The sequence below is a fragment of the Apus apus genome, chromosome 11 (assembly GCF_020740795.1).
Source record: "Apus apus isolate bApuApu2 chromosome 11, bApuApu2.pri.cur, whole genome shotgun sequence".
NCBI lineage: Eukaryota > Metazoa > Chordata > Aves > Apodiformes > Apodidae > Apus > Apus apus.
This window is the reverse complement of record NC_067292.1, coordinates 4,240,460-4,252,905: the sequence shown is the minus strand read 5'-3', so window position 1 is coordinate 4,252,905 and position 12,446 is coordinate 4,240,460. Positions and strand designations below refer to the sequence as shown.

Genomic DNA, 12,446 nt, shown 5'->3' with positions numbered 1-12,446 from the left:
TGAACATGACATCATATGATAAGGTATATCCCTTTGGTAAGTTCTCCCAGCTGTGTCACCTTCCAACTTCTGGTGCACCCTTAGTCTAGCCTCTGGTGGGGTGGTGTGGGAAGCAGAAAAGCCTTGACTCTGTGTAAGCACTGCTCAGCAATAACTGAAACATCCCTCTGCTATCAATACTGTTTTTCAGCATAAAACACAATCATAGCCATACCAGCTACTGTTAAGAAAATTAACTCTAGCCTGGTCAAAACCAGCACATAACTGAAGAGAGAAGTCCACTCAGTGGACTCAACAGGGATATTAAGAGTAAGAAGTTAAAGTTTTGTGTCCCTTTGGTTAAGTCTCAAAAGGATCATATTTGTGAAAGGTTTAAGTGCTTTAGTACTCTGCTATGTGTCTAGTACTATTTTCAACAGTAGTTTGCTAACTAACCCAAGAGGTTACAGAATCACAGAATCTTAGGGGTTGGAAGGGACCTCAAAAGATCATCCAGTCCAACCCCCTTGCCAGAGAAGGATCACCCAGAGCACATCACACAGGAATGTGTCCAGGCAGGTTTTGAACCTCTCCAGAGAAGGAGACTCCACAACCTCTCTGGGCAGCCTGTTCCAGGGCTGTCACTCTCACAGTAAAGAAGTTTTTTCTAATGTTTTCATGATGATGTTTCTGAGGTGCTTCATTAAAAGAAAAACAAAAACATCCTGTTTTCAAGGTAAACTTTTATTACAGGACACATTCCTAAGGTTTGCATGCCTTGACAGTTGCAGCAGTGAGTGCTTTCCATATTTATGCTGTATTTACTTAAGGTGCTGAAGGTTTGGGGACATCTTCAACATTTATTATTTTTTTTTCCCGACGTGCTGTAAAAGCAGCCTGCTTTGCTTTGCTTTGCAACCAGTGTGGGCACTGCAGAGAAGGGAAAAAGGGTATTTTTTAGTTGTGATAAGTGATGTGTTGTTAGTGTATCCTGGTGAAGACAGAAGTCAGCCATTTTCTTCTTCCTTAAGCCCATATTTGCAATGCTGTTTGACAGATGTAGTCAGTCAGAGCATATTTGCTTGGTTGTGTATAAGGGCTACCTCATTATATTTAATGAGCAGTGTGGAACCAATATGAGATTTCCTGAAAAGAGGGAGTGATTCACATATGGTTCAAAATGAAAATAACACTCAATAAATGATGACAAGAAAAGTCTGAAATGTTAATTTTAAAGAGGAAAAGGCATTTGGTTGTCATGTCTGTGTTGTTCTCAGAACAGGTAGCTCCCGTGGTTAATATGTACAAAAGGAGACTTGGTGGCATTTAGTCCATTATCATCATAGAGAAACTTTTCCCTTACACAGGATCAGGCAGGTGTGAAGAAAATGAAACTTATACTTGAATAGAAACAGGACTTTTCCATCACAAAAGATACTGCAGAGGTGCAGGGCAATAATGCAATGCATCACTTCACAAAGCAAAACTTCAGATTTGTCTCCATGATAGTTGATGTTTTGTCACATATGCATTACAAAAATACTTCAGAATAAATTAGCATTAAAATAGTCATGATTTACACATGAACGAATTATTTGAACAATAAATTTTTCCTAGCATATTCCTGACTCTTCTAAAAATAACAGGAACCTCCATCCTATAAAAACACATATAGCTATGCAACTAGCTGAACAGCACAGTAGCAAAGCTATAGTCTGAGATTACCAAGTGTCGGGGAAGTTGATGGGTGTATCAGGTAGTGTAAGGATCTGCCTCTCTACTTGCATAGCAATTATCGCGGTAGAAACACCCAATGTAATTAAATTCAGTTCCACCAACAATTTCCATTACCCAGGTGCTATGCCTGACCATATTCACGAGCCTGGAAGCTGATGTGCTCTGACATACCTGATTCCCCTCAGAATGCTGGATTTTAGGTAGTTTTGTTCTTCTGAAATGTACAGTGTGATGTTCAGGGTGACATTAGCAGGCATTGAGGACAGACTGCTTTTGAGCAGGTGTGTGTGTGTGCCATTGACCTTTATAATTCTTAACTTTATTCATTGAAATAATTATTTCTTCAAACAGTTGTTCTTTAACTTACAAGTAAAGTTCCAGCACATTTCTTAGATTTTCATATTACCAACATGAGAAAATATTTTTTCTGTTTGGGCACTTTTTATAATCATTAACTACTGATGCTGCTGATAATAATAATACTCTACTGATAAAAATAACATACATAAATCAACTAAGTATTACAGTACAATTGTGAATTTTCAGCTGAGAATAAAATTAAAAATATTTCTTCTTAAGTTGACCTGCATGCAGCTTTAGCTTTTCAGTCTTATGTAGTGATGTTGTTTTGTAGGAAGACTGATATACCACTGAATAACACAGCCCATTTGCTATTTCAGAGGAATTTTCTTTGCCACAAGCATCCAATTAATTTTACTTAGTTTTTGTATTTGGAACTGACCCCATTTTATACCATCAAGCTTAATATATAAAAAAACTAAATGGCAAGAAACTCAACCACTTTTCTGGTCACCACAGTGGATTACAGATTGCCACTCCAGTGATGTTTCCAACCCTTATTGTAACAAATCGATATTAGTATCCAGCCACCTTATTCCCATGACAAGTTAGAATGAAATTTTCTTTGCCAAGAGTGATGGTGCTTGCTACTGGGTAGTGACTAGGCCATTCATTCAAATATTCAAGTACTGCAATGCTCCCAAGAACCCCTGGTAAAAACAAAAAACAGAGTGGAGAGTTCTCTAGGGATCTAGGGAACCTGCAACTTGTGTAAGTAGCATCATAGTTTGGGCAGACTGGCATCTTTCAATAAAAACCTAACTCTATGGTATAAAGACATGTAAATCTGAATAAATGTCTTGCTCATTCTGAAGGGCATGCATCTGGTAGTCTTTCATTTTCATGAGCTGAAGGGCAGCCATGAAGGTGGGAATTAGCATGAGTGGAAATTGTAATCAGTTCAGTACTGCTGCTGATGAGCTGAATTAACTGGTATTTCCTTTTAGACATACTGGTAGTCACTTAAACGTTACAGACACATGGCAGACAAACTGCTGTGTTTACAGTATGAGTGATTTTTAAAGCCTACTGCTCTCTGCATTTGCCTTTCGACAGAATTCAGCTCTTCCTTTTCATATGACACTTCAAATGTTTTCATATTGAACTTTCTCATGAATTTTTATTAGGAAAAATTCTTCTGGGAGAGGAATTGAAAGGCAAAAATAGGGACCCAAGTGGCCTGCAGATTAGAAAGAAGTGGCAAAGCCTTTGAGAGAGATGGAAACTCTATCAGGGTGAGCCTCAAAAAGTTATGAAAATTGACAAAATTGTGAGAAGAGATTTTCTGCATGGCTCCCACGGCTTCTTGATTTTGTCTCAACTAATTGACTATTGAAGACTTGAGTTTCCCCTGCTGCTGTTGTCAAATTTTAAGTGATGTGGAAGCTGGTAGAGGTAGAGCAGTGTTGATAGACTCCTGAGATGGGAGTCACCTGTACAGGTGACACCAGGACCAGCTTGTGAAGTTCTTGACTGATGGATGTTCAGGTCATGCCAGTAAGAAAACTCATTCAGCCTTGCAGTTTTATGAGAACACAGCTTAGGGGTGGAGCTCTCTGTATGAAATAGAAAGTAACTGCATGGATTCCAGAACTGACTGAGGGATCCGGAGTTTCTGCACAAAGAGAGTAGGATGTAGCTACCTTATTGGAATTAGACCTTTAATTCAACTTCTGATTTCACGACAACCTGAATGAATACTACTGATGTAAATCTTTTTGAGTTTCACAATTCCCTTGGGATCTTTAAGGTTCCTTCCAACCCAAACTGTTCTATGATTCCCAACACACACAGAGTACAAATTTGTGTGTGGATTTTTTTGTGCTGTGTGGTTCTTATTTTGTGGTTGGTTTTGTTTGTTTGTTTTGCTCAAAAAGGGGCCTGGATCAAGGGGAGGTTTGGGGAGATGAGGAGAGGTTGTTTTTGATCTTGGTAGTAACTACACTTGGAGAAGAGATTTGGAGAGACTGAAGGAGGAATCAAAAGGAAGAGGGGTGGTCTCTGGGAAACTGCAGATCATGCAGAAACAGTACTGAGAGCAGCAGAGGGCAGAAGTGTATTGTCGGGGTGGGGGGGTAAAGACATGATGGACAGAGAGTTCTAGGGGCTGGAGTCCTTTGTGAAGAGTTTGCTGTAGGTCATAAAGTGATGAATTGCCTGAAGCTCAGAACTTAAATACTCTGGAAAATGCAGGAGGAAAAGAAAGACTTGAGTATAAACCCCCTTCTACTTTTGTTCTTTCTGATATAAGAAGCATGAAGTTTTATCTAAGAAAAAAACAACCCAACATGCCCAACACAGCTAAACCCCTACTAGCCAATATTCTAAGTTACAACTAGGGTTTGTGTTTATTTTCATTTTTAACTTACAAGCTTTTGCTTTTTATTGAGAATTTATTAGCTGAGGGCAGTCTCAGCAGATTCACTTGTAAGTTCTGCTTGATTAAAAACCTGGACTGACAAGTGACTGACTATAGATGTGATTTTAGATGCGAAAATTATGTAAGACTTTTGAAGTCTCCATTTTTACATGTCTCATCCAAGTTTTTGAGGTAAGCAAGACCTTGTTTAAGACATATGATTTAAACAGTTGCCTGGTTAGAATGGTAGACATACTTGCTTAGGTTTAAAACTAGTCTACAGGAATGCAAAACAATTACAGCTTGCCTGCTGTCACAGAATCAGAAAATCATATGATTCTCTTGTCACTATAAGAAGTACAGTAACCTGATAGATTTAAATAAGTAGTTTGATATGTTACCACTAATAGCTGGAAAAATGTATGATACAAAACCTAGAATCTGGTAGTTTGTGTTAATTTTGTCTGAAGATGCAGAGAAGGGAATATTTTTTTTCGTCTTCGTAATTGATCTTCTTCTTTTTTAGGAAATCTTTAAGATTGAAGGCAACCTTGGAATTCCAAGACAAAAAAGGGCTATTTTGGCAACTCCAATATTAATTCCTGAAAATCAAAGACCACCATTCCCCAGATCTGTTGGCAAGGTAAGTCAACAAATGACTGGATCAAATGTTGATATTAAGTAATTGATCTATTTCTCTCATATTGGTAATAATGTCCCAGAAAAAATTAAGAAACATAAAACTGAACTGAGAGATTGCTTTTCTGTCTATATTGTGTAGACATCTGAAAATGGCTTTGTACTCATGGCAGAGTTTGCCAGCACAAATTCTGGCAGAAAGCATTAATCAGAGATTGTTTGCATACAGCTGCTGTCTTCAATGGAGCCTACTGCACCTACTTGTGAGTCTGTGTGCTAGACTGGGGCTGAAATCTAGACCAGGAAAGTTGTGAACCATATCCTGTAGTAGTGGATTATCTTGTTTCTGTTCTCAAGGCCTAGAAGGCATTAATAATGCATTATATGTAAAAAGGTCTTTTGTTCATCCCTTAGTTAATTTCTAGTGTCCAAAGCCAAAATAAGTCTTTGCAGGTGTTTTCAGTTTTATGTTTTGCTGTTTGCAAAGATCTGACAAAGAAGTGAGAAGTTTTTCTCCTGTCTGCAGCAACCAGATAGATAAGAATTCTAACAGCTGCTTTTCCAGAAATTCAGATATACATCTGTATGCAAAATCATTATAACTAAAATACCATAAGTGGTTCCAGTGGCCATTTAGGTATCAGAAGTTATAACTACATAAATGTTGGCAGTTCTGAAATAGGAACTCCTATGAATTGCTCTGACTTTGGTAGCAGTGTTGATGACATAATGGCCTATACAGCTGTAGAGCCTGTTCCTAATTCCCACCGACGTGTTCGCTAAAGCTAAATGCACAGCTTGAGGGCAGAGCTTTACAATCAATGTGTAATTTAACCAGCTGGCACCTAATCAGTTACTTTAATAATTAGGAAAGGATGTTTTCAATCAGTAAAAAGAAAGAACAGTTATGAAGAACTTATTTTATCCCCTTTCACTGTCAATACTTTATACTGATCTCATAAATTTCTGGAAGTTTTCCTGTTTTTCTGAAGTATTTTTTAATGTGCCCTAAACTTTCTAAAGCCATTTCTGAACATATCCCTTCACATTTCAGTGTTTGAGCATGGATGATCAATAACTGAAATAAATAATGTTTGTTAATATGTTAGGGATAAATAGTTAATTTTTAAGACTTCTGTTGTGCAATTTTAAAGCAGTAAGAGAATTAAAAAGGTTACTTATACACAGATGTATATTTTAGGATTTTTTTTTTTTGTTATTTATTGATTTCTCCCTGCCCTCTTCTACCCCTACTGCTTGTGAACACTGAATTTTTAGGCCTGAGGTAGCCTGAGTTGCTCCCTGTAAATGCCTTCATTATGCATTTTTATTGGGACTTTAGGATGCTAGCCTTGGCAACTGGGATTATTTAAGCAGAATGAGGTGGATCAGGTCCTATTTGTACTTAAATGTTTTAGTAGCATCTTGACACCTTGATTTGTTATCATTCCTGAAGTGCTCATCAGGGATCACAAAGTGCATTTAGATGATGTACAAACACAGAAGTGTAAAAGCCTCAGGCAGTCTCTTTTTTCAACAGCCCTAAGGTACCTGGCCTCAACTAATGTTTAAATTAGAGGAACTGCAAATGATCAGCACCTTGAAATACTTTGTCCTCAGTTTTAGAAGTCTAAATATGTTTTTTTCTGGTACATTTCTGATTTAGGTATCTATGAGTATTTTGGCTATAATCTCTTGCAGGTAGCAACACAGAGTGTATGTGTCAAGTGAGACAAAAATTTTAGAGATATTTTAAATAATGGAATGAAATATTCTACATTAACTGCAGTAATTTGCAGCTGAATGCTTAACAAAGCAGAAATAAAAATGTGTGGAGCCTCAGACATACTAGTGGTAGGGAAGAGAGTCTTGTTCCCTAACTAAAAATATTCAGTGGAAGTAAATGCAGGGGGAAAAAAAAAAAAAAAAAAAAGAAAAGGCAATCCTTTAAGTCTTCATAAGATAGGCCATGAAGTCTTCAGAAATGGAATAGTTTGTACTAACCTAAAGAGTCTTAGATCCTACACAATCTGTAGAAAAAGTTGATCATCTGTCTCATTTACACTTCAAATGTTTGTTGTGAACTGAATGTGGCTTTATGAATGTACAAAAATTAATTTAGTTGCCCACATCTGTGAAGTATGAGAAACACATTTATTTCCTCTTCCACATTTTTTTGGGGCTTATCTTCCAAAGCCTCAATAGGGCACTACATGGACTGATGAATTACAGCTTCTGATGGATATGAATTTATCTTGAACATAAACTTTTCCATCTCTGGTCTGTTGTAACCACTGTGAATGGACGTTGCAGATATATTTTGTAGCTGTGGTTTCTGTGCTGTTTCGGAGAAGAGAGAAAATATTCAGAGATTTGATAATTTGCATGTTATAATAGAATTAGGAAAAAAAAAAAAAAAGAGGAGGAAGAAAGGAAAGCAGATTCTGGATCAAACTTTTATCATATACCTGCCGGCAGTCAGGGCTGAGGATCTGAGTATGTTCTGGGATGGAAACAGTGGAGTTTGTCTTGCACTGCAGGGGCTCACAAGGACTCATTCTTCCCAACTCTGTGAAACAGTGTCCTTCTGGGCTCCTTTGGATTCAGATATGACTGGTTCTGTTTGATATCATCATGTGGTCAAGTCTGGATTTCCAGTTGCACCCCGAGTGTGTTATTTTTCTGTTCTTCCATCTGCTTTAGCAAATTACCAGTGTAGTTTATTGATCTGCCCTGACTGCCACTTGCTTTCCAACCCCTGCCTGGAAATGCACAAGGTTGTTCAGAAGTTTTTGCAGCAGCCACCAGGAGTTGAGCTGCTTATTAGCACTTACTTAGGAGCAGGCCAGCTGTGCAAAAATAAGAGAGCAGAGAAAGAACAATTAATTATATTTTATTTCACAGTTAGAAAACAATTGCATAAATCAAAAAAAAAGTGGGAATTTTAAGGGACTTTATTCATTAAGATTTGGTAATATAAATCAGAAAATGCAACTGGACAAGTGAAAAAAAATGGTTAATTAACTACAAAAAATTTTTCTTACAATATAAATGTGTAGAGGCTTTTCTCTGTGCTGTTACTGGTTTTCCAGCCTACCCATTTAAGAATGAGATTATTGCCTTGCCATTTGGACACTGTTCTTTAGGGTATCTCATAGTAAAATAACTACCATAGGAATGCTGGGCTTGGAGGTAGAGGAATCTCACCCGTTAGCAGGATTTAAGCTTTTGCATATCATCCTTCTTTCCTGAGGGAAAATAAGTGCAATGAAAATATTTTAATACAGTCCTGGTAATACAGGCCTTTGTGACCAGATGGCCCAGGCTACAACTGTTGAGTGCTACTGATGTGTTTTGTTTAGCTCTTGCTGGTACAACATAGGGATATGATACTCAATTTTTAGTCTCTCTCCATATGTTACTTTTCTAGTTTATTTGTCCACATCAAGTCAAATGAAGTACAAAACAGTGGGATGCAGGATTATTTTGTAATTATGTTGATGGGTTATTTGTCACTATGCTACTGAGATGTTTTCTAAGACTAACTTAAGAGGGGTGGTTCTGTTCGTCTATTTAATGGCAATCTCCAGACACACTTTAACTGTGGTGATGCTCTTCATGATGGTACTTTCTGAAGTTTAATCCCTACAGTAATGCAGATCTGAAGGTGCAGGAAGGTAATTGTGGAGATGGTCAAGAAGTTCCAGCTCTTCTTCTAGACACAGAGAACAGCTGCATAGTGACCATTTTTTAATATAGGCTGAAAGGACTTGCTAAGGATTTTATTGATGGACATATAATGAATCATTATTCTATTCTTTAATTTAAATGAAATGTCCTTCATAAGAATGAGTGTTTGTTAACATGTAAGATGCAGAAGCCAGGATTTACTTGGCCTCGTAAGAATCAGGACAGGATTTTTTATGCTCGGTGAAGGCCAGAAGACAGGGAGAGGAACAAAGGAGACTTTATAGGAAACTAGTGTTGTATGAAGAAAAAGCAAGCCTTATTTTTTTGCCAGTAAGAGATTTTTTTTTTTTTTTTTTTACTACTCAGCTGTTTGGTCCTTCTGGAAGGGAGGGGATGTTTGTTCAGGTATTTTTCATCAAAGAGTGTATCTATGCTCCCTGCCTGCAAGTTAGCTGCTAAATGACAGTTAGATAGCAGGCCTGACCTAAACATAAGCTCAAGAGAAAAAATGGTGCAGGATAGCAAACTGGATAGAAATCGTTAAGATATATGAGGAGGTGGCTTTTTTCCCCCTCTTCTGAGCTGTGAATATAAGGCAGAGAGACAATGAAGCTTGTGTTAATGGTACAATAGAAAAAAAAACCCACAACAAACTTAAGAGGGGAGGAAATTGAAGATAACTGGATGGAAAAGCTGCTGGAAGCTTGTTATTTGTGAGTGGCTATCTGCTTTAGGCTATTTATATATGATAAATTATATGCTTTGTAGAAGAGAAGTTTTACGTGCTGAAGATGCAGCTGGAAAAAAATGCCAAACTTCAAGCAGAAATTTGAAAAGAAGGTGATATAAGTGTCAGGAGAGATGATTCTGATCTGCCAACCTTTGAAGACAGCCTAGGGAGAAGGACTGTAGATTACAGGAGGACATATGAAAGAGAAGAAAAACAGTAAAATTAAAGCTGAATTGAGAAATGTGTTTGTTCTACTGGAAAATCAGGTGGAAAATGAGGGGATGGGGAGAGAGGGTCTAAAGAGAAGAGGATGTTGAGTGTCTGAGTCTGGAAGAAAATGGTGTGCTCTGATAGAGAACAGAAGCATCTGCACAAGACAGGAGCTAGAACTTAAAAACATTTCAAATGCCAAGAGAGACATCTATATGACTCCTTACCAACTCCTCAGTTGGTAAAGGTCTGAATCTTCATGTCAGTTACTAAAAAATATGCGGAAGGAAGAGATTGTATTTCTTACTATGGAAATAGAAAGAGCCAATGTTTTCTTAATTATTATTTTTTTTTAATATTCTTTTCCTCAGAAACTGAAAGGTGGTCAGCAGTAAGAATTCTGACCTTTCCAGAAGGCAAGCATATTTTGGTGACAGCTGAAAAAATGGTGCCATCAGGGAGGTGTTGGAATGCTTGGCTCCTGGGAAGCATTGCAGCTTGAGGAGCTTTTTCAGAGAGTAAATGGAATTACTCATGTACAGGGAATTCTGGTTTCTTGCATCAAAGTTTGCTGGCATATAAGGAGGGCACTCAGCTAAAGTATGCAGAATTATCTTTCTGTGCAGGAAAAGACACACCCACAGATAAGGATATATAAACAAGCAGAAAACTAAGAGTGATAGAAAGATGTACAGAAAGGGGGGAGAAGGGAGGGTATTATTAATGAATGACACCTAGGCAAAAAGGAGAGTCTTGATAAATAGAGATCTTTCTAATCTAGAAGGAAAAAAAAATAGGGATTAGAGAAGTCAAATTGTGGTATTAGTACATTAAGACTGGGCAGAAAATCATCTGAGTTCAGTTGGTTCAGCCTGGCATAGTAAGTGTCTTCTGTACATCTGGAGTGAGTGTAACTAAACACAAGGACTGCACTAGCATCATAAATAAGATATGTACATTTTGGCGGAAGATTAGAAGTTTCTAGTCCCCAGAGAAGAGGAATTAAGTTCCAACAGAAGTACTGAGGAGGGAATACAAAGTTTGATAAATATAGTATCACTGCTTAGTCCAGCTGCTGCTGATCCTGAAAGAGCAGACATCTAGAGGTTTCCTGCTATTCTAGTGTTGAAAATGTGTAATACCCTGCTGAGCTGGACCTGAGCAGACCATTGGAAATGTCACAGTTTAACATCTGATCAAGTTCATGGTTTGTGTGAAGGCACATTTCTGACCTTCATAGAAAAATACCGACTTGCCTCAGCAACAAATGTAATGAAATTAACAGCAATCCATTAAATTAAAGGGGTTTTGATGCAAGTATATGAATTGTTAAACCACAGACTATTAGTTTTCATTAAAGAATATATATTTGATGCCCTAACAAACCTTTAAGTGAAAACAGCACTTCAAATTTATCTCTGAAATGTCTTACTTCAAACTTCCCTTTTTTAAAATATCGATAGTCACATAAACAATTCCAACATAATATATTTCTTCTCTTTAGCCAAGAGAATTTTAATGGAAAGCTTTGTTCAAATAATTTTGTTTACTTAAGATCTTTCAGGGAAATCACACTTGAGCAACAGATGCCTTGGAAAACTGGAAAAGAATAAGATTTTACCATTATTTTTCAGTGTTGGGTGTTGTTAATAAGAATAAAAAAATTAAAAAATATTTAAGGAGTACTTTCTAATCTAGTTACTATGGTTACAAGTTTGTTGTAGATGAAGCAGTTCTGTGGCAATGATGGAATTAAGTTTTCTGCCCAATATTGAAATATCTGCTACCTAATTTCCTGCTTCATAATAATTTATGCTTATGATCTTAAGGGCATCATGGAACAGAAAAGATGTTGTGCTCCGAAGTTGCTCAGCACTGTATACTACAGTTTAACTGTCACATTGTACTAATTTTGATCTCAGAAGTTGGTATCTTAAACTGGGTGGTAGATGAAGGTAGAAAGGAAAAAGTCTCTGCCAGTAAATTACCCATATAAAGTAACCAAGATTAAAGAAAATCCTGGCAACTGTTTTTTCATTACCACACTAACTGAATTTTAAACTCAAGTTTAAGGAAGATGTTTGGATTATTTTGGATGCAACAGCTATTTCATCTAATGGTGCCTGATGTTAGATGTCTTTCCATAATGCGTTTGGGTTTTGCTTTTCTTAAAGGGTTAATTTATAGTCACGTTTGCAAAAACAAGCCCAATGAGACTTCCCAAAACTCCAGGCCTGTTCTAGTGTCCTTGACATAAATAAACCCCAGGCTCATGTTTTAAGGATTGCGTACAAAATATGATTCTGTACCTGGTCTTACTGAACATAGAATGAATGGATCATGGTCATTGACAGCCAGAAAGTCCCTTTTAGGGATGCAGAGTTACAGTTATTAAATTGCCATTCCTTAACTCAGTTCTCTGTGGTATTCATGAAACTTTACTGACTTTGTTAACTTTCATCTTTGCTGTCTTCCAAGATAATTCCATATCCTGAGCTGGCTAATGGAATATTTTTTTATTATCAGCTTTGTCTTCTCTGTCTTGGTTTAATTCAGTGTCCATTCTGTCCAGATCCAAAGAGCTATTTTATTGAATGAATAATTTTGAGCAAAACCTTGGTCTCTGCATTCTTAGGAGGGCCAAGTTTCAATCTTAAGAAAGAGCAGAGCCTCATTCTATAATCTGAGAGTGGTAAAACTGGTTCCTGCTAAGGAATTGTTCCTGACATCTGCACCATTTAA

General features: G+C 37.2%; 1 protein-coding gene across 2 annotated transcripts in view; it reads left to right on the top strand.

Moving 5' to 3' along the window:
- CDH13 (cadherin 13) overlaps positions 1 to 12,446 on the top strand; it is a 424,829-nt gene that overhangs the window by 174,318 nt on the left and 238,065 nt on the right. For both annotated transcript variants that reach the window (XM_051629562.1, XM_051629561.1), the window contains exon 4: positions 4,962 to 5,078. In XM_051629562.1, the coding sequence (XP_051485522.1) occupies positions 4,962 to 5,078 (117 nt within the window). The remainder of the gene's footprint in view (positions 1 to 4,961; positions 5,079 to 12,446) is intronic.